This window comes from Netta rufina (assembly GCF_964035555.1).
Source record: "Netta rufina genome assembly, chromosome: 1".
Lineage (NCBI taxonomy): Eukaryota > Metazoa > Chordata > Aves > Anseriformes > Anatidae > Netta > Netta rufina.
Window position 1 is genome coordinate 22,118,418 of NC_140123.1, and position 22,027 is coordinate 22,140,444.

General features: G+C 35.7%; 1 protein-coding gene across 4 annotated transcripts in view; it reads left to right on the plus strand.

Annotated features, from left to right (window-relative positions):
* Positions 1–22,027, plus strand: part of PAN3 (poly(A) specific ribonuclease subunit PAN3) — an 81,737-nt gene that overhangs the window by 19,701 nt on the left and 40,009 nt on the right. For 3 of the 4 annotated variants that reach the window (XM_084304466.1, XM_084304467.1, XM_084304469.1), the window contains exons 3-6: positions 3,557–3,623; positions 5,354–5,424; positions 7,593–7,655; positions 16,502–16,663. In XM_084304466.1, the coding sequence (XP_084160592.1) occupies positions 3,557–3,623; positions 5,354–5,424; positions 7,593–7,655; positions 16,502–16,663 (363 nt within the window). The remainder of the gene's footprint in view (positions 1–3,556; positions 3,624–5,353; positions 5,425–7,592; positions 7,656–16,501; positions 16,664–22,027) is intronic. The other variant, XM_084304468.1, reaches the window with a different exon arrangement.

Consider the following 22,027-nt stretch of genomic DNA (forward strand, 5'->3'; position numbering starts at 1 on the left):
TTGAATTTGTATAAAAAATAGCTCTACGCTACTAAGAGATTGATAAATAATATTTAGAAAGCAAAACCTGTTACCAAGAAAACAGAAATAGCAAATAGCGCTTGGTATATTTTTTATATTATTTTTTTGTTGAAGACATTTTCCTATTGACTTAGTAAAAATGAGGTAGAGAAATAGCCCTACTGAAGACTAAATGCTTTAGAGCGTGGTGGAAGTCTTAAATATTAAAACACCTTAAAAATCCTTTGCTCACTACATGCGGGACTTTCATGACTAATGGTAAGGTAAGAAGCTTGTGCATGCGTAATAAATATTGAGCAAGATGAAAAATTCATGAAAGCAAGTGGTTAAGTGGCATTTTTCAACTTCATGCAAGCTACAGCTTTCAAGCAGTTGTTAGAGCAAGAGCTGCCCAGGATCAGTAAGTTTTATTTTTCCAGAATCGTGGCTCGTGTGAAATATGTTTACACCTCAAACAAGCCCTGTCTTTGCAACAGCACATTTTGATGTTCGTAGACTTAGGAAGTTCTTTGCACTGTGTTGTTAGAATACTGAACAGTGTGTTCTGCTGCAATCTGTCTCCAGCGTGCGCACTATATATCTTTTTATTGATTGTATCAGCACAGATTTTCATTATTGCAGTCACATTTTCACATTTCAGGTCTGATTGAATGTTTAACTGCACTACTTGAATAGGAAAAATACTGTTGACAGAAGAGTGCTTGGTTCCCGGTTTTAGCCCTAATCTTAACCATCTTTGATACCAGCCCAGATGTCAGTTGCATCTATCCCTGTTCTAACAGACCTTTACGTTTTGCATTAAAATTGTTACAAATACCTGCATGTCAGAAATAGACATTAACACTATCAATTTTTGTGCAGATCTGGAAGATTTCCTTCATGTTCCTAAACCACTTCCCCTTATAAGGGTCAGTGTGGATGTAGCAAATACTAGGAAAAGAGGCACAGTAGGGATGCTGTTTTGTGAAAGTTTTAACACCTTTCTTGTTGCTTGACCAGGAAGAGAATATATTGTATGAACAGCTGAGCTACTATAATCCAGGAATTACTTGCTATGTATTCAGTAGAAAATTTCTTGCATGATAGTTTTTATATACTGGTATTTTACAGTTAGATTTCTACTTATATTTTGGAGTGGAGAGAATAGAAGCAGTAATTTTACTATCAGAAGGGCATACTGAATCAGGTCTGTGACCCCAGTGAGTTAGGAAACTTTGATTCAATCTCAGAACACTCTGTCTAGTACTGATCAGCCAGAGACTCGCTGTGACCACTTGGGTGCAGACTGTCTGATAATTACTTTAAGATCACTGTGCTTTTTGTACAAGACATCTATACTGCGAAAAATAACAAAATGCCACAACTAACTTGTTATCTGAATACCAGAAACTGGTTGTTCTCACCAAAAAATACCAGCTACCAGACGACAACATGTAACTCTCCAGCTCGCTGTATATAATTTTTGCAGTTATCATAATTGGGGATGAAAAAGTCTTATCTGTCTTCCAGCCTCTGGTAAACTTATCAATATTACAGAATATTTGCACTAGATGAGGCAGAAGCCAAACTCATCTTTTGTCTCAAAATAGATTTGTTTGCTAAATACCTTGCTGAAAACAGCTTGCAATGAGAAGTTTAAAATTTGCAAGGCTATTTCTTTGACTTGAGCCAAGTGTTCTTGTGGTGGAGACGGTGGGATGAGCCTCTCTGAACTTGATCAAAATTGTTAATATAGTGGGGTTTCATGAAATGCTACTGTTTTGCAGAAATCAGTAAACTGTTTCATTAGGGGCATCTTTTTTGTGGAAAGACTTGCTTGATGATCACTAATTGTTTAATGTGAGTTAAGAACAGGAGATAAGTGGCATTAAAATAGTGAAAGCATATAACAAATACTGTTCCTCAGTTAATTCTTGAAAAAGCTGGAGGTTAACACAGTATATACATATGTATATTATGCGTACATCTGCAAGTAGTCTACTACTGCTTTGTATAGTACTACATACTCATGCTGAAGGAAGAGTTGTGTCAGAAGGTCTTACAAGGCTTGCTGTAGCGAAGGAGCACAGATACTGAAATAAAGAAGTTGCATGTCAGTTGACAATAGGACATTGATTGAGCCTGCTGTTGAGAGGATAACAATAAGGTACCTGATTCGGTACCTACATTTTGCAAAAACTTTCTTGAAGTTACTTTCCTAACAGTGCATGATGATTTTTTTTTAACAGCCTGCTTTCCACATAAATGTACATCACATAATCTAATGTTTTTTCTAGATACAAGTGAAAGCTGCAGCTTCTGGTGAAGTCAGTTTGAAAGCTGCAATTTTCAGTTTTGTGCAGGATGCTGAGAAACTTTTTATTTTTATTTAAGTAAACCTAATGCACTTCTTGCCATGCTGGATGCCACTAGCTTGCGTTGGTTCTCCTCTGTTCTTACCAAATTTACTTCAGAATATTGATCCTTCTGGTCAAGATGAAATAGCACTGAAGTATTATGTAGTAGGCTTCTTGCCATCTGCCACTAGTGCTCAGATTGGCAGTGGAAAAATGAAAGTGTAAAGTGCAACTCCAGTGACCAGTTCTGATTCTTAGTCTGTGTCTTGACTACTGAATTAGGCATGCCTGGAAACCGTCCTAGAGACACTTGGGGCCAGCTGGCATGAAGTGGCCTGTTTGTGCTGGTGTACACTCACCCACGACAGCAGCTGCTGCATGCAAACTATCTACTTGAAGGGATCTCAAAGCTTTTTGCTGTTGAATAGTGCCCAGAAATTGGCTGGGAGACTCCTAGTTGATGGGGGCCAAAAGAATGCCTAGGAAGAGGTTTAAAAAAAAAAAAAAAAGCTACTCGTACTATCACTTGGTGATGGAGAGGACACTTCCCAGCATTGCTGTGCTTTTTTTTCTTGTACTTTTCCATCTAGCTGGGAGACCAGAGGAGTAGAGGGACACTGTCTCTTACATGAAAGCAGTGGTAGCTCTTCGAGCAGTGCTGCTTTCTGTAGTCCAGCTGATTGCTAGCTGGTATCTGTGGAGGAGTGCAGGAGAAGCAGGTGGGGCGAAGGAGGAATACTAAGAAGCTTTCAAGTGTCCTGCTGGTTTACAAGAATTGCATGATTTTGCTGAAAGGTACTGTTAATGTTTTTTAAAAAACAGACAAAAAACAATGAACTGTCAAATATACTTATTTGAATATTTTTGCTTAGAAAAGCTTCATATGGTGATTACAGTGTATAATACAGGGAAGAGTTACAGTAATATAATAAAGGACTGGCTTACCTAATGCTGGCGATGTACAGGAAGAAAACCAAAGGTTTGGCAGAACCTCCCAAAGTAGAAGTAATTCATGAGGATAGAGTTTCATTTTAGTACACAGTTGTTTTTGGCTTTCATTGTTCTCATGTGAAATGCTGTATTTTACTAAACATTTTTGTCAACTACAAACAGTTTCTGAACTTTCTACATACCGTCTCAATTATCAATTCGTCCTAATATTTTGTAGTTTTATATGTACAATTTTTTTGTTTTTGCAGAGGATGACAAATAGCAGCAGCTCCCCTAGCCTTCTCAATGACAGTGCCAAGCAGTACGCAGGCCATGGTAAGCACTTTTAAAGTAATACATACAAAAGTATACTTGGAAATCTGGGAGATTCCCTTTGGTAAAATTGAGACTGAAGGTAGGTTTTCTCCTCTGATCTGATTTAAGATGCAGGAGAACTTCTTGTCCACTATAGGGTATTATATGATTACTTTTTGTAGTCCAAAGCTGAAGTGCTACAGAACTCAAAATTTTCAGCCTTCTTTTTGCTGCAGTGGGGAAAAACTAAAACAACAACAGCAACAAGAAAACATACTGCTACTACAAAAAAATGCAATCTATTCGTCTTGTCGTTTCACATGAGATGCTAGCTTGGATATCCTCCATAAAGCACTGATAGCTTAAGTGCTTTTGTTGCTCCATGGTGATGTCCTTTTTTATTGTGTTTTTCAAGGAGGCTGCTGTGTGGAATGAATATACAGGTTTTTAATCTTGAATTCAAGGGTATACAATTCTTGTGAAATATATCACATAACTGACAAATCTTAATAGATACCAAGTTTTGTCCTTTAAGCGGTACTTCAACTCTTACAATATTTTTCTTATTATTGGGAACATGTTTTTTCAACCAAATGGTGTCTCTATAGTGCAGGCCTGCATATTCACTAGATGACTGTGAAGGGTATATTGAACTTGTATAATGTGCTTTTCAGAATTCCTTTCCAAATTATAACAGGCACTGCAGATTATTTCAGCTGTAGCTGTCAAGCCAGCTTCTTTCAAGAAGAGCACTATTCCCTTATGGCATTTAAAATGTTGCTGTGCTGAAAATTGCTGTATTAATAATGTTCTAGAACTTCATTTGCATGTCTGAAACTATAGCTAGGCTACTTACACTTATATATTTTTTTTTTTGGTAAAGCATAGTAGTATATAGTTCTAGAAAATTAATTTGAAAGCCAAGTTTGTTTTTGTTTTTCTTCCTCCTAGTTCATTTCCAGTAGGTTTTGTGCTTTTGTCCCACTGCACAATTAGCTATTCAAGGCAGCGGAGTTCTACAGTTTTAAATGCAGTCAGTTTGACTGTGTGACAAGCCAAATAGTGATGGTGATGCATGCGAAGGAGAGAAACCAGACTGACTTTTGGAAACCACTTTAAATTCTGTTGTGTCTCTGGTCCTGCTAATTTTTTCCCCTCCTAAGCTGTGCCTCACTTGTAGTATTAGCTTATAAAGGAGTACTGATGAATGCTAAAGAGTGTTTCATTAAAACATAAATTAATGCTACCTGCAAACAATAAATTTGATAATTATATAAATTCAGTTTGGACTTTCCTGTTTAAGTTGCATCTGTGATTGTTCAATTTTTGGTGCTTCAATTTTGGAGGGGATACACAGGGAGAAAGAAAATCAATAAAAAGCTTCTAGTAGAGTATGGACTTCTGCTACATTTAGATCAGATTTAAATTTGTGTGTGACATAACATCTGCACCATTATTTGTAATGCTATGTTGTGCTGAAGGTGACTAAGTTCAGGTAACTGGAGATGAAGGCTTTAAAATCTTAGTGGACTTTAAATAGTGTCAACAGCAATTAAATGTACTGCATTTATGCTAATGAGCACTGTTTCATTTATGCTGTTGCATGGAATCTAACAAATGCTGTAGTTTTCAACAGTGTTGCTAAACGTAGTTTTGCCTGAGGGATTTTTTTCCATTCAAACAAATTAAAAATTGTAAGCTTTTTTTTGTATATATGTAGGTGTATAACATGTTTTACACTCTTTTTACAGATCCACTAACTTCACCAAATTCATCCTTGTTTAATGACTTTGCTGCCCTCACCGTGTCTCAAAGGAGAAAGGTAGGCAACAGCTAAATTTTAAGTGGTGTAATCGTGCATGAGTTGACAGGGAAGAAGATCTGGAACAACTTGAAATGCTAGGTGAAATAAGGATGATTCTTCTAGTGTTACTAGGTTTATTTTACTAATTCACTGCCAATATAAATGAGATCCCTTTCATTTGTGTTGCACCAGATCAGACTGTTGCTATTAGGAAATATTCCAAGCATTTGTAAATTGAAGATGATAAGAATGCTTTGAATATGAAAATTCAGGCATGGTCCATTGCATTTAAAAACAAATTATTTTTATTGCACTGAGGCTTGCAGGTGGTTGGATTATCTTGTACCTTCATGGTAATAAGTTCTGAATACAAGAAGAATCATTCCTCCCATTTATTTGTCCGTGCTGTCAAAATAATTCTTTGTTTGAAATGCCTTCAGTTTGAAAGATACTCTAATAATATTATGGGGAAGATAAGGTGTGGTATTTTTCCCCTCTAATCTTTATTGACAAGTCTTCTGCTGAAAGCTAAAGAGCATCTTTGAATACCTTTGACCTGTGCCAACTCAGGCTGTGCTGTTTCCTAATTACCCATTTAAAAGCACAGTGGCTGGAATAAGAGTAAGTTTGGTTTACCCCAGAATTACTTCTTATTTTTCCAAACTGTCTCTTATCAACAAAGACATTATCTTGTCCCAGCCAGTTATCAGATTTTGCTTTCAGTGATGACTTTCATGTTTTGCATCTTATTTGCCACATGATTCTGAACTTTCCTGTAGTCAATAATACCTTTTTTTGAAAGCATGCTGTATCAGCATGCTTGTGACTTTTCATAGAGCTTTATTTGCGTGTTGGCAATTAAGCTCTGTATCGTTCCTGCAGGTGAAGATTGAGCATGAAGATAATTACCATAGTTGGTCCATCAGACTGTTTTTCTTGAACTAAAATGAAGCTGTAGAATGATAACTTCCCAATATTATGCATCCAAACTAGATGGAATCTCTCAATTGCCTTTTTCCTTAATGCCAGCTGTATTGTACTGGAAGTTTGATGTAAACAACTATGTGTTTACCCAGTTAATGAGGACAGTAAGAAAGAAAATTGTATTCTATTTATGTGTATGCATATTAAACCATATGCTCAAAAGAAAATGACATACAAAAGCATACTAAAACACTGCTTCTAATACTGACTGTTAATTCAAAGTTAATGAAACAGTACAAAATGGAAGCAAACCACATAATGTTTGAATATAAAGCTCAAGAAACTTAAAGCTCAATTAGTAATGGAAAGTCTGTTCTAACTTGGTCTCTTTTTTCCCCAAGAAAGAATCAGCAATTAAACCACTTACTGCAAAAATAGTATCAGGAGAGGCATTTATCTGTGAAACTGATTTACTTATTTTTTTTTTCCCTCCATTAATATTTCAGACATAACTGGCATTAATTGAAAGGGGTGTCGTTATGCTTTTCCTATTAAACTTTTATTGTTTATTATGGCTTCCATTTTGTGACCTATATTTGTGTAAAAGATTGTTAAATAATACTAGTAAGGGGGAGGTTTTCATCTAATATGATTGGAACTGTTTTAAAATCTAGGCGTCAAGGCTCCCTCTATAGTCAGTAGAGAGAGACGAGCAGTTTAAGTGAACACTTGGCTGACATTAAGAAAAGCAAGGTAGATGAGGCTAATGTCAATGAGTGGTGAAGTGGATAATACTTGATGTATAGAGCTACTAGAAATGAATCTCTAGCAGAAATGAATTTCTGCTGTGGCTGTTTGACTCGACAACCAGACAATACACTGCAAATAGTCTTGGATGTTGTTTCTTACCATTTTTAGTATTTTTTTTTTTTTGAGTACAGTATTCAAGTATAGTCATACATTTCCTTGAACTAAATGCTTGAGTGCTGGGTATTTAAAAAAAAATTCTGTGATTTGCACCCTACTCCAGTAACTGAGTTTTATTCAGAGCTCGAGCAACATGACTTGAATAGCCAGTGTTCAATACCTGCTGTAACACAAGCTAGATAACCTTCCAGAAGTGCACGTTTCTGTTCAATGACTCTAAAGGGAGCCTTGGTGGCTAGCTCAAATGTAGGTGTTTACAACATCTACTATTTGAAAAAACCTTTCAGTTTTCTTGCTAAGAGCCCAGGGCTAAGGTTTTGTTTGTTCTGAACTAGCTGGCAAAACCAGCATTTCCTTCGTTTATCACTGACTTGGAGGACAGATATAATACAGTCTTGGTAAGTGAATAAAGAGTGATTGTTTTGCTTTACAAATTAGAAATGTGATATTTTAAATATTTGAAATTAAGTTACTTGCAAGTATGTAAAAACTGGATGTTTGTATAAAACCATGAATAGTTTCTAAAAAAAAAAAAAAAAATTGTAATATGTAGACATCTTAAGTTTATTAATATTGTATCTGAATATTACTGATTGTGTTATTCTGGCAGCCCTTTAACAGCGGGCAAGCCATGTGAGCTTAAATATTTGATAATAAAATATTAAAACTAAGACATGATCAGAATTCTTAATATCCTTGCTTTTTTAGTAGTGACTAGGCTACTGAAGTTGCTTATGATTATTTTCATGTTTTAAAACGTTGGTTACAGCTTTTTAAAAATTTGATCAATTTTACCTTTTGTTTGAAAAGTAAACGTAGTCCTTTAACCTCGAGAATGTTCATAAACCTTATTTTCTCTGTCTAGAAATTATTAAATTGCATTTCAATTTTAGATTCCAGGAAAGCTAAGATTACTATTTAAAGACATTTTATAGGATACTTAAAATGAAATCAAAGGAGCTAAGTATTTCTATAGATGGAGCCTTGATGGAGGTTCTGTCAACTGTAAACCCTGCTGGATTTACTGTCCGGTTGTTGTAACTCTACATGCAGTAAGACAAGCAACCTTAAAGTGAATTTCCTATAAGAGATTTTCAGGTAAGTATTAATTTACAATGCACCAATAGGATTTGTGAAGCATGGAACAAAAGCTAGAGTTAGACTAACCCTCTTCCCTGAGAATAATGATGTCACTTTTTTTTTGTTTTTCTTCAAATACATGTTACGCTTGCTAAAAATAGGGTAACATTCTGAATCTGAAGTTCTTGGGTGTTTTTTCCTAAATTGGCTTTGATCTTTATCTAGAAAAAAGTTCCTCTGTAAACTTGGAAATAATCTGTCTGGAAAACTCATTTGTTTGCATTCATTTTGGTGGTTCTGGTAAACAGTTCATAAAAATATGTGCAGCATAACTGATGAGAATCTGATGCCAATTGAATGACAGCTTAATGTATTAGAAAAACAAAGTGATAAAGCTTTTGTTTAAATTTGTTCTGAGACTGTTACCACCAATCTGGACTCAACGGTTCCACCACTATTCAATAGTCAGCCTTAAAGGATAGTGGAAAACATTGTTATTTTTTAAAGTTTTGTTTTATTTTTTTTTTTTATACCTTCAATCCTCATGGAAACTGAACTCTTCTGAAAAGCTCCTGACACTGGTTTAATTTTTTAATGTTTCAGTCACACTTAGAGGAGGGTCGTTAAAGTGAAGATTGCTGTTAGTCCTCAGGTTGCAAAGACTGAACAGATTTGCTGTAGTGAACAGAACTTCAATATAACTTTAAAGCTGTTTTATGTGTTTTACAAAATTCTCTTTAGAACTCCTTCCACTGATTTTAGGTGACTAAAAGCCAGGACAGCATACTCTAATTAGAATGGAAATTATGGCAGAGATTATTTGGACTGAATTTTACCGAGAATGGGATTCTGCTATTCTTGGTGTTTTGTGTAGAGATATATTGCAAGTGGGAGTGGACAGCAGCCTTCTTTAATTCATACACTTTGATCAGCAGTACTAAATATGCAGACAACATTATTTTGAAACAAAAGATTGCCGGTAAGCCTAGTTCAAAAAACTGCAGGCTTTTTTAATGAGGACAAGGAGAGTTTTCCTCTTAAAAGAAAATAATAAAGCTAACTCTAGGTTGTATAGAAAACAAGTTATTAAGATCTAAACCATTTCCAGCCTATTTTTCAGTGTCCTGTCCTCCATCTAGTTTTGTTACCTGTTGGGAAGCTGTATTTTTCTCCAGCTCTGTCTTGACACCTCTGGTACATCATCGTTATAGTTTTCAGTGGTGTTCATTGAAGAGCCGTGCATGCTGTTTGGTCTTGATGTATTTACCTTTAATGAAAAATGTTCCATGGTCCCTGGAATACCACCTCAAAAGCATGCAGCATGTTCTGAGTAGCTGAGAGGTCATTGCCAAACATCACCTCACATCACTGTGTTTTAAACTGCAAAATTTTGGCTGCACACACTTTATAATGCACCTGGGGGGCTAAACTTAACTTTCAAAACCTGAAACTTTCCTCCTGGGGTTATACATCTCTATTGCAATAATAAAACATCACAGTTGGTAAGTGATGCCAAAAAATTGTTGAAGGAAAAAGGAAAAAAACAGATTATGCTTCTAAAGAAAACTAGTAAATATTTGCAGGTAGTATGAAGTCTACCTCTGTCTAAAATGTGTTTTAAGGATATGATAGTTGACCTGGTGTACAATTTTCTTTGGAATTGTTTTTTTGTTGTGTACTGTTGCTATCTTAGTAAATACTACATAGTATGGTATGTGTATGACACGAATGATTTTTTTTATTCTCATTGAGTTTTGTGTATGGATTAGTGATTATTACGTAAGAAATCATGTTATTAAAGCACCTTCTTTTAGAAATGTTGAACACTTTTATATTGATGAGTCATTATATTTTTGTTGCCTCCCCTATTTGTGTATTTGAAGGAAAAGAGCAGAATAAGATGGATTGACAGCATAGCACTTACCATAGAACTGCATAAAAAAAAGATCTGGTTTTGTGTGTAAGCAGGTCAGATGTATTGTATGAACTACAGACATCTAAAACTTCAAAAGCTACCATCACTCCCCATTTTTAAGTCTATTTTTTTTAGTTAGCCACCTAGACCTCTGTCAGGTAATTTGAATGTGCAAGATGTTTTTGGTTATATTTACAAGCTTTTTTTGACTCTTTCCATGGTAATATTTAAGTAGTCTTCAAGTAAGTTATTTGCAGTACATTAATTGGAGGATTTCTTAAGCTTGTGTTCACAGTAATTGAAAATTCTATGCAAATACTTAAAACAGCTAGAAAAGTACACCAGTTTTGAGAAATCATATGCTGAATAGAGTAGAAGTTGCATTAAAATCTTTAGTCCTTTTCCCTATACTTTTGGTTCTTAACTGTATCTTGGGATGGTGGTCCTCTGGTAAGTCTTCACTACATAGAGCTATCCGCTATAGTAATGGAAAAAGCCTGCTTTTCTGCTAGCTTGTTTCAATTTAGCAGGTGATAGTAATTCCTTAGCAAAGAACTTCATCAGTGACTGTGGTAGCTCTTTGTGATTCATACGCAGACCTAGCTTGGCTGCAAAATTTGAGTCAAGACTTCGATATGTCAACTTAGCTCCATCTGAATGTTTTAGGATTTTCATGTCTTCAACTTCCATGCTCCTGAAATACTTTTTTGTATTCACACCTGAGAAGTTTTCCTTAGCTGTAAGATGTAATGCCTGATCTGTTGGAGCTTTCACTCAAATTTGGCTGAAGCAAGATTTTTGTTGCAATGATTACATATGTTGCGGGGTGAAAGCTATTTCCATGCCACATGGACATTTTAGCTTTCTTTGAATATAAAATACAAATTTTATTTTAAATGAATATAAAATATAAATTTTATATTTATAATATAATAAATATATTATAAATATATACAAATATAAAATATTATATTGTATATAAACATTGTATATACAAAATATTGTATATATTTATATATAAATATAAAATATTATATTATATATATTAAATATATATATAAATATAAAATATTCAAAGAATAATCAAAAATATTCAGAAGAATATTTCTTGCTGTCTCTACGTGATACTTTTCAACTAGAGAAAACTTTATTCCCAGAGAAAACAAAGGTTTTATGAACAATAAAAAGAAGAAAAAAGGGTGCATGGAATTTCAATGTATAGCACTATAAACAGTAAAATTATTAAGTATATAAACATTGTAAATGTTGGTATACTTTCCTTTTTTTCTTAAACAACACTTTTTTTTTAAACTTCTAGACCAAAAGTTAGGCTACTATTCCATTTTCTGTGGATTTTCGAAGTCAAGCAGGTTCCAAAGGTTCTAACATTCAGAAACCGAGATAAACGAGTGTTGGCTGCCTGTGTACCAAAGAGAGGTTGCAATGAAATAGGAAGTGGAGAGAGTACTTTGGTTAGCCAAATCCTAAACCATGTAAGGGGTTTGTAGCAACGTTAGCTGCAAGGCTTAAAAAGCAATGACAAGACAGCTGCCTTTTTTCATATTACCAGCTTAAAAAATCTACAAGGGTATTCCTAGCGACCCCACCTAGTGTTAAGGTAGGTGTTAAGGTAATACTTGATGAATCCATTTGTTCAGTTGTACTTTTAATTAAGAATGCTACTCAGCTGATTGTGCCTGTTTATGGATTCTGGCCCTGACTTGTTCTTTCCCCCTATACCCATGTTGAAGTTCATAACGATAGCTGGTTGTTTCCCTGTCTTACTCCAGCTGATCTGCTATGGCTGTTGGGTGAAACTTCCACTGATGATAGCTGCTTGAAACAAGGAAGGAAGGAGGAGAGTTATGATCTAACAGGAGTCACTTGCAAGCTCTGCCAGGGGAGTTCTTGGCTTGTAGTCAGCTTTTAGTTTTTAAGAAAGAAAATAAAAATGTTGGCTGAGTAGAGTAGCACAGTAGCTGAGCATTTAATCTTTTTCTAATGGTCTACTTGATACTAACTTCTGCTTAAAAAGCAAAACAAAACTGAAATACTACGAGGCAAGTCAACATTTGAGACTAAAAGCACATTTCTTAATTTTGTAGCAGTGCAAGGAAAATAAAACATGGTATACCCAGTTTTTCCTGTCTGACGATATAATGCTAGTATATGTTTGTACATGATACAGTCATGTACTCACTGTACAAGAGATGAGTCCTAGGTAATGCTACTGTGGTATCTTTTATTTTTGCTATGGTAATTTAAGGTAATGCTGCTTAAGTCAGCCTGTGATAGAGAACCATGAAGTATTTGCTTCAGTATATGCATGTAGCCTTAGATTATTATTAGGGCTCAGGTTATTCACAATATTTTAAAAACACTATGGCCAGCTCATGTGTTTGTATGCTAAACTTTGTTGTGTGTGTTTTGGTATAGAAATCGTCTTGGAAATCTAAATACTCAAAGCCCATCAAAGTGTAAGTACATTTTGGGGAGCAGAAATATAATTTGGGGCATGTGTGATCCCAAATAATCCAACTACAGATCTTCAGTGAAGCAAAATTTTGGAATAGTGTTTCTTGTTCTTCTGCCTTATCCAGACTTAAATATTACATGGAGGTTATTAGACAGGAGGAGTCTTTATGGTTTGAATCTTCATAAACCTTTTTTTAGATTTTATTTTTTCCCCTCTAGGATAGCCTTATAACATTGGTGTGTCCAGCCCCTGAACTGGAAAGATGGAGTGGGGCAATGCCTAATGTATGTTAGTTGCATTTTCTTGTCCATGAAACAGGAGAAACTAGGGGTGAGGCATAACCTTGTTACAGCAGATAGTAGGAAGAAAATAGACTTGCTAAACATGTTCCCAAGCTTCCTTTTGAATGAATGGGAGGCAAGTAATTAAGCTGACTTGAGAAAAATTTTCTAGCGTGGGCTAATTAAGTTACTCATCCGTAGTAGTATTCTGATATGAAGATGCTACTCAGGTCCTCGTTTTTAGAGTGGATTTCTTGTTTAAGTGTAATGTTTCTGAGACTTTGGGGGTTGATCTTTCCTAATATATAACACCTTCCCTCTAATCATGCCAACCAATAGCTTCCTACCATTAATTGCTGGCAGCAGCTTGGTTTCACAGGGCAAGGGTTATAATTACTATCTATGGTTGAAAATGCTTACCCTTCTCACCCTGGGGAGCCAAGCTGTTGCTAGCAATTAAACATAGTTAGCTGTTCCCTGCTTCATGTAAACATTTGCAACCAGTAATTACTATTGCTTCTTACTTCTTTGCCCTGGAGGAACTCAACTGTTCCAGTAATGCCTTGTAGTAATTTGGCTTTGGTTTTTTTTTTTTTTCCTCTTAAACTATAATAATTAATATGAAATCTAACCTTTATTTTTAATTTTAAAATTGGTATTTTTGACCTTTCACAACTCATTTGGAACATGTAACCATCTTGGGAGTTGCAGCGTAGTTTGGAAATGCTTGCTTAGGGATTATGAAGTATGTAAATGCTTTAGCCACTTCCCTAAAAAAATACATATAACTCAGCACACTGATTTTTATTTATATATATATATATCCCTTCATCTATATGGTTGAGCAGGGTTTTTGTACCTTACAGAAAAGCATTGCGGAAAGCAAACATGCAGTTGCTTTTGTAACCATCTAAAAAAGTTGACCCATGCCAAGAAATTGGGTTTGTCCAGATGATCATGTTTCCTTTTCTTAGGTAGACACCTCAGTTCAGAAATGATCAGTAGATGCTAAGTTCTTGCTCTTTTTCCAAGGTGCGCTCTTCTGTCTCTGCTTTATTTGCTGTTCTGTGTAGGAGGCAGGAGTGTAGACAACTTGATTGTCTTTTTCAAACTGCTCAGTCTATTTGTTCTTTCCTTTCTATAGAATTTCTGCTCCTGGCAGATACTTTGTTTTCTAGTCTCATGTAAACTCTAATTGGATTTCTGATTCAGATGCAATTTTGCTCATTGAAAATCAGTGTAATTTAGAATGGTTTAAATGCAAAAAGACTTTTCTACCCCAAATGTTAATGTTGTATTGTTTTACCAATGGAGTGCTGGGCTTGTAATCTGCTGATGTTTTGTAATATGTAATAAAAGTGAAATTTTAATTTTGTCTTTCCCACTCACCCTCTGGCTTTTTAGTTTGACTTCTTTATTTTCAGTAAGACTGTGAACTACTGGTTTAAGAGCTTATATTTGCTCAAAGTTGATTTATGGCATAGAATTAACCTTTATTTCTGCCAGCCCCCTAACGTGGTCCCTCAAAGCCTATTCTGCTGCCTGGAACCTGAATCACATTGAAAAGGAAATAGTCTCCCTCCACAAAAGCTCAGCTCTTCTTTTGTTTTGGCTCTCCTTCTTCAAATATTTATATATCACCTTTTTGTTATGAAGTATTCAAAACCCCTTTATGAATCAAAACATGACTGAAAGCTGGATTGTAGTCCCATAGCCTGAGGCAGATAGTGCCCTGCGCCTGGAAGAACATCGAGAGTTGAGGAAGATGCCAAGCAAGCTGCAGTAGATATCTTCATGATGCTATTATTTCCTATAACCGAGCTAAGAAAATAGCATACTGTATTCAAACCTTGCCCTTAACTTCTGTGTTATTTATATATTCGGTTTCTCAGACCTTACAGCTTTGCCATTTATGATAGTAGTAGTTTAAGATGGGAAGTGGTCCAACAGTAGAGTGGTTCTTCCCATAAACAACCTGTATTTAGCTCTACTGGGATCAGCTTGAGCTATGGAAGGACTTTGTACCTGTCTACCACAGTTCATGAAATTTGTAATTGTAACTGAAATTCAGTCTTGCTAATTGTTATGAAAGTTGGTTAACTTGATCTTTATGCAGTTTCTTGCCTTTGTAGTTCATATTCAGTGTTGGCCTTCTTGTTCTTTTATAGGCAAATGAGCTACGAGTGATCTGTCTCAATGTTAACTTTTTCCAAAACTTTCAGTCTAAAAGACTTCAGGGAATGAGATCAGGGAATTTGTTTAAGCTATGACTTTGCAGCTGGTTTATTATAGTCTCAACTTGTATTTTACCATTTCTTTGTGTATGGGCGGGAAGTCTTTAATTATAAAGTCTTTAATTATATTGTCACCTTGTTTATTGAGGAACCATTTTTAAAATGCATATCAAGGTACATCTTGCTAAGATTTCTTACCAGAAGAAGTAGATAACTGACTACAGGTAAGTTAAACTTCAATTAATAAAAAGTGGTCTTATGTCCAGACAGTGCTAATTTACACTTGCACATCAAAAACACAGCAAAAGAAAAACACACAAGCCCCTAGGTTTTGCTGTAATTGGTATAAAAAAGATCTCGGTCTAAATGAACCTGCGTGCTGAAATATTTCTTGTGGTTGTGTTTACTATCTGAGAAAGTACATGTTGGTTTGAAAGTGTAGAGCAATTTGGAGAACTTCTGAACCTCACCTGTGTGAAAGTCTTTAACATTTTTTTTCCAGTGTCTTTTTTAATTTAATGTTCATATCATGCTTTTTAAACAGTTTTATTTGTAGAGATCATTAGCAATGTAATAGAAATTTAACTCCTATTGAGGCTTAAACATCTCCTGCATGTTTACTACTTAAAGCATGTTTTATTTTCTTAAGTTTGTTTGTTTCCTATGCATTTATCATGGTAATTTGTTTGCCTTCACCTAAGACAGTACCTGAAGTTACTTTTTGAATATTAACTTGAGCAGAAATGTTTTTGTTACCGAGTTCTATAATTGGCTTCTCAGCTTTACCTTTTATTAATTAATAAATAAACTGTTAATCTTCAGGAGATGAGTCTTGGGAAATCTGAACTTAAAAAGAAGCATATGAAAGTCAATGTGGGCTTCTTCTTCAGTAAAAATCTTAAGGGAATTATTAGAGTTCAGTATTATGATGTGGTTGAAGGTATCTGTTAGAGAAATATGGATTTTTTAAAACTAATTCTTACTAAATTCCTGAAAATGCATACTCATTTCAGTGGCTGACTTGTGATGGAAAAGTTTGCTTACAAATAATTAGCAGTCCCTAAAGTTTTTTTTGAAAAACGTTGTTTATTGCAACTAAATAATAATGATTGAAAGGAAACAGTCTCAGATAAATTTTACTTGCAAATTGTTTCCTATTCCACCAATCCAGAAATGAAATCAGTGTGACGCCTGTTGTAGTGTAGCTTTAGATGAGGGTTGTTAGGAGTGGCCTGGTTTCTCTCCTTCTTTTTCGTAGCCCAGGAAGTATCGACTGGGGATGCTGGATGAGAGGATAGTTCCGGTGGGATCAAAAGCAAGAAAATCAAAGAACCCTATCGGCTGTCTGGCTGACAGGTGTAAAACAGGAGAACCCATCAATATGGTTTGGTGGAACAGAGTCACAGAAAACAATTTACAGGTAAAATTATTTTTTTATTAGTCAAATTTTCAGTACTTTGGATGCTTGATTTTAAATTCTGGAGAATGTTAGAAGGGGTTACTCCAAATATGCTTTGAGATAGGATAAAATATTTTGCAAAACAGGCATAGTGGCCCCCGGAGGAGAATGACTCAGATGTTTTATTCTCTTTACCCATCCCTGTATCATATACTCTGTTTGATTGTTATATTCTATGGAGGAGAAGCAAAAACAATCGTGTGTTTTAAAAGCAAGCAAACACAATCTCATATTTTAATTTTCACGTGAGCAAAGTGTTTACTGTGAAAATTAGTAAGCTTTGTTAAAAGGATTGACAAAATGCAAAAAAAATAAATAAAAAAAATTCCTGCAGTGTGGAATGTAACCATTATGAACAGAAAGTATAAGTTCTTAAGTTTCATGTTGGGATAGCTTACATTTCTCAACTTGTGCTGAAAACCTTTGTGTTACTTTCTTTATTCCTGACTTTCTCTTCAAGAGCTGGACTTGAGCATATCTGATTCTGAAGTAGCAGGCTGTCCTTAGCATGATAATGGAGGGTGATTCTTGTCTGGGAAGAATCTGCTCAATGTCAGGGTTTAGAAAGGGTTTAGATGAAAATTATTATAGTTGTCATAACTACAACACTGCTGCTATTACTATTTTGCACTTAAGTGGTGCTTTTGATTCTTCAGAAAAAGAACTTAAGTTCTTCAAAGACTTTAGTCATTGCAAGGATTTTCTTTTTTGTGTTTAAGTGATGGAAATGGGTAAATCAACAATAGACTTGTTTACAGCTAGAGTCTGTGGCCCCTTAAATTTCTTTAGTGTCACTAAACTTTCAACGTGACAGAAGGGCAAACATGAAGTGGGTATTAGAACTCTGCAATACCAACACAAATTTTGCTTTACTTAATGTTTGGACAGCTTTGCATTGCTGAAATTCGGAGTCATGGGCAGCACGTTGCATGCAAAGTGATAATATACTGCATAGTTGCTTGGGCGTAAGTCTTGGTTGTTTTGCTGGTGGGGAAGCAGAGAAGCCACTAGCAGAAAAAGACGAAGCCTTAAGGAAACATCAGTAGACGGACCAGGCAAGGTTGCAGAAGAGTGGTTGGAGCCAGTGAAGCACTGCTTTTCTCAAGTGAGAGAAGATTGACAGATTGAATTAAACACATTTATCTAATGGGGAGTGCAAGCCCTAATTAGTAGGCAGCTGCTCTGAAAGAGAGAGAGAGAAATCAGTCTTTAAATTTCAAGTGGGCTTCTAAGGAGCAGGAAGAGCCCCATTTTTTTCTCTATTGTTTTCTCTTGCTGTTCTGTGTAATGTCAAGGGTTGTCATTGATCTACTCTGCATAACAATAAAGTGGAACTGCTTAGTGTTGTTTTTTTTCTGGAGGCCAGAGAACCAGTAGTCAGAGATTTGGAGCTTCTGGCCAGGAACAATTGTCTTCAGTATCTATGTCTTAAAAAGCTCAAGGTCCCTAAGCTTTCTTTGGTTAGTGGCATTGGTGCAATTCCAAGCTCCCTTATTGTGCCAGTCACTACTACATAAATGAGTTAACCTATGTACAACATAGGATTTTGTATTATAAAATGCAATTACGTAGTTTACTATGGAGGTGTGGGACTTGAACAAGTATGTATATGCGTATCTGGTAGAAATAAGAGGAGAAGGAAGTTCCAGGCATAGGAAAAAGGAAGGGACAGCACAGTAATAGTGAAATTAGGCAAGAGTGAATGGAGAAGGGTACAGACTGTACATGAGGTTCAGGGTATATAAAGCTCTATCTACATAGATAAGAGGCTGAATTTTGTCTTGATGTTACTCTGATCCTTCTAAGTCTTTGTATTCATGTGAACAGTTTTGAACTCACTGCTAAAACAAAGCTTAAGAACTTTTAAAAATTGGAAATGTTAATTGTAAAAGCACAAAAAATGGCTGTGGCTATTGGAGAAGTTTGGTACATGAAACTACACTTTAAAAAAAAAAAGAGGTAGTTTCATATTGAGATTTCAGATTCACTTTGTTTTTTTTTTCTACTTCTGGACATGAACCCACAGATAGCATAGGTCTCCAGTGTTTTGAAAGACAGGCTGTTTTTGCAGGTGTGAATATAAGTGGTACAAACTAAATCCAGGCTGATGATGGGTGCTAAGCAATGATAAGTAAAAAGGTTGAATTGTGATGAAGGCACATCTGCTTGAGGGCATCTTTTTCTCATTTGTTTGAAGATGAGAAGCAGACATATCTCAGAATTGCTGAAAGCTTCTAATGCTGTGCAGATGTTGAAGCTCTTGTGCCTATTTGAATGTCCACTCTTCCAAATGTGCGATTTAGGGTGTGGGAAGACCCTATTTCATGGCATGCTGTTAAATGTTGTTTTGAAAGGTGTAGAGATTTTTGTCAGAAAAATGGCTGTTCTACTAAAGAAGGTAGTTTGCAAGATGCATTGTAAAAAGTTAAAGCTGTTTCTCGTGCATGGCTACGGATTTATAATCCAGACCTATTTATTTTAGTCATGTAAGCATGACCCAGTCTTTAAAACTGGGGTCCACACAGTGGATGCACAGCATTCTGGGTTGTGCCATAAAAAGCAAAAGCACAAAGCCATGTTTATTCTTCAGTGGTATGTCCTGCCCTGCGTTAGGAAATGTTCTGAGCTACTACCATGCCATGAGATACATACATGTATTATAATATCAAAGTATATATAAGGAAGTAGGATATGATTTTTTTGTTATACAGATCAGTTTATAAGCACAATGAATAGCATTTTGTCTTCCTGAATTAAATAAAATCTTAGAAATGATTTTTTTTCAAATATTTGCCATCAAAAACATGGACTTAAACTTCATAGCTTTAACAATACTTTCAGGTATTTTGTTAACAAAACAAAAAAAAAAGTGGAGCAAACACTGTTTGTCTGCACTTAAGCCAACACTTTTTACTGAGTTTAAATGAAACTTTAACTTTTCTGAAAGAGCAATGTTGGATTATAGCTAGTCATGTTGGTGAGATTAAATTTTTTATAGGATCACAGAACAGTTTGGGTTGGCAAGGACCTTAAAGCCCACCCAGTTCCAGCCCCCTGCCATGGGCAGGGACACCTCCCACCAGGTTGCCCAAAGCCCCATCCAGCCTGGCCTTGAACTGCTAGAGCTTATTGTGTGGGTAATGTAATGACTTGTGACAGTAACTACAATAATGAAGCATGTTGCACAAATTCAGTAGTGGGAGGGAAAGAGATTTGTGTTGGAGTCCTTGGTAACCTCCAGTGTCTGATGGGCTGCTCTGACATCCCAGAATGTGTCCTTCTCTGATGTCACAGTCATCAAGGAATCCTTCTGGAGACGGAGGGATTGCCGCGATGCTCTCTGTGTGAAGTGAAGCTCCTTCTATGGCACATCTATCCATTTGAAAAACAAAACAACAACAAAAAAAAACAAAAGCTCTTGCATGTTTTTGAATGAATAAGACATTCTGAAAGCTATGCCAAATAGTAGGCTGGCAGAGAACTGCCCTGCTCGTAGCTTGGGTACAGTTTAGTGGTGGCTTTCTGTAACCATTACAGGACTATGCAATTCGGGATGTCAGAACAGATCAGCATGAATTTGGAGGTGAAGGACAACATAAAAAGAGGACAAAAAGGCTTGTTTCCAGTTTTTAGTATGGTAAGTACATTAGCACGTTCTTCTGAAATACAAATGAAATTTGCCTACTCTTTGCTTTAGGTAGCTGGCCTTTGGTAGTGTGTAACTGGAAATAACTGAGTAGTGTTACAGCCACAGAAATGGAGGCTGCGGCTCTGCCACTGCTGTACAGCTCTGTTGTGAGGCACTCAACTGGAAATGAGAGAGAAGGGCAGTTTCCAGTACTTCTGTGTGCTCCCTGCATGACCTTTAAAAGGCTGCGTAGTCTTTGTCTTGGTTTCCTCCTGCGTTACAGGGTACCTCTGTACTTCAAAGGCAATTTGCAGATTAATTTGTGAATTCATGCACTAGAGCCTTAGGAGTTTATCATTGAGGTAGGTATAGAAAAACTGCATTGAAATTAGTTGATGAAATGGGAATTGTCATCCTCTAGACTACAGAAAGCTGTTCATGTATACAGCTGCAACATCCAGTGCAGCTGCGTGCTGCTGTGCAGTTTTGTCAGCAATGGCACGCAGCTGAGATACCTCATCCTCTACCCTCAGCTTTCATTGCCATCTTTATTTTCATTTGTAATTTCCTTTAAGGAATCTTGCATTTTTGTTCTGTAGTACTGACAGAAGGTGTATTTCTTTCCCCCACCACCATATTTCAGTTGTCTTAAGTGTTTAAAACATACTAGCCACAAGACAGACTAAACTCTGTGCTGAATGGTGATGGAAATGAATCATTTTATAGTCTTTCCCATCTTACTCCTCTTGTGGTTCCATCTTTACTAATTGCATCATGACTAAATTCAGACTTAATTTGGACTTTTTATGTGTTTTATAACATGTGCTCTCTTGCATACTGAAGTATAGACTTTTTTTTTTTTTTTATATGGGGTTGGATGGACTCTATTTTGTGGTCTCTTTGAAAGTTTCTTCACAAAGGTGACTAAAAGGAGGCTTTTATCATTTTGGAATAACACATTCATGAAGAATTTGAAAGTAGTATACGTTTTTAGTGAAATCTTCTCACAGAATCATTTTGGTAAGAATGCGTGATGCAGGCATTAATTCAGATAATGCCTATGGAAGACATGCCCCTGCTTTAGTTTGACAATATTTTTATACGTTTACTAGAGAAACAGGATGAGACTTAAACTGGCTAAGCTGAAAGAAAAAATGAATGCTGGCACCTTTAGTGGATATATGAGTTGTTAGTTAGTTTATTTTGGTATTTTTTGGAAAAAAATTAAAGTAGCTAACAGAGCCGTGCTTGTTTCTGTTTTATCTCATTTACAGAAACATTAATTGGAGTTTGTTTTGAAATAATTTTATATGTGCCTCTCTGTAGACACTTGAAACTGGAAGATATGGTCTTGTCGCATAGTGCAGACAGCACTAGCTGCTTTTTTGTTTGTTTGGGTTTCGGGAAGTACATTCACTTTTGTTTTTAATGTCACCTTATTACTAAATTCATTACATGATTTCTTTCTTGCATCTACTTTCTTTTAATTACTAACAGCATTTAAGTCTTCAGTGCCTGTTTTCTCTCTCTTTTTTTTTTTTTTTTTTTTTTTTTTACCAATCCTGATTTACTCAGACTTAAACCTTTAAGCCCAGTCTAGCATGAAGATCAGGAAATAAAGACTAATTAAGTTGAATCTGTCATAAAACCGGGCATGTAGGAAATTTAAGGATAATACAGAATGGAGAAAATGTTTT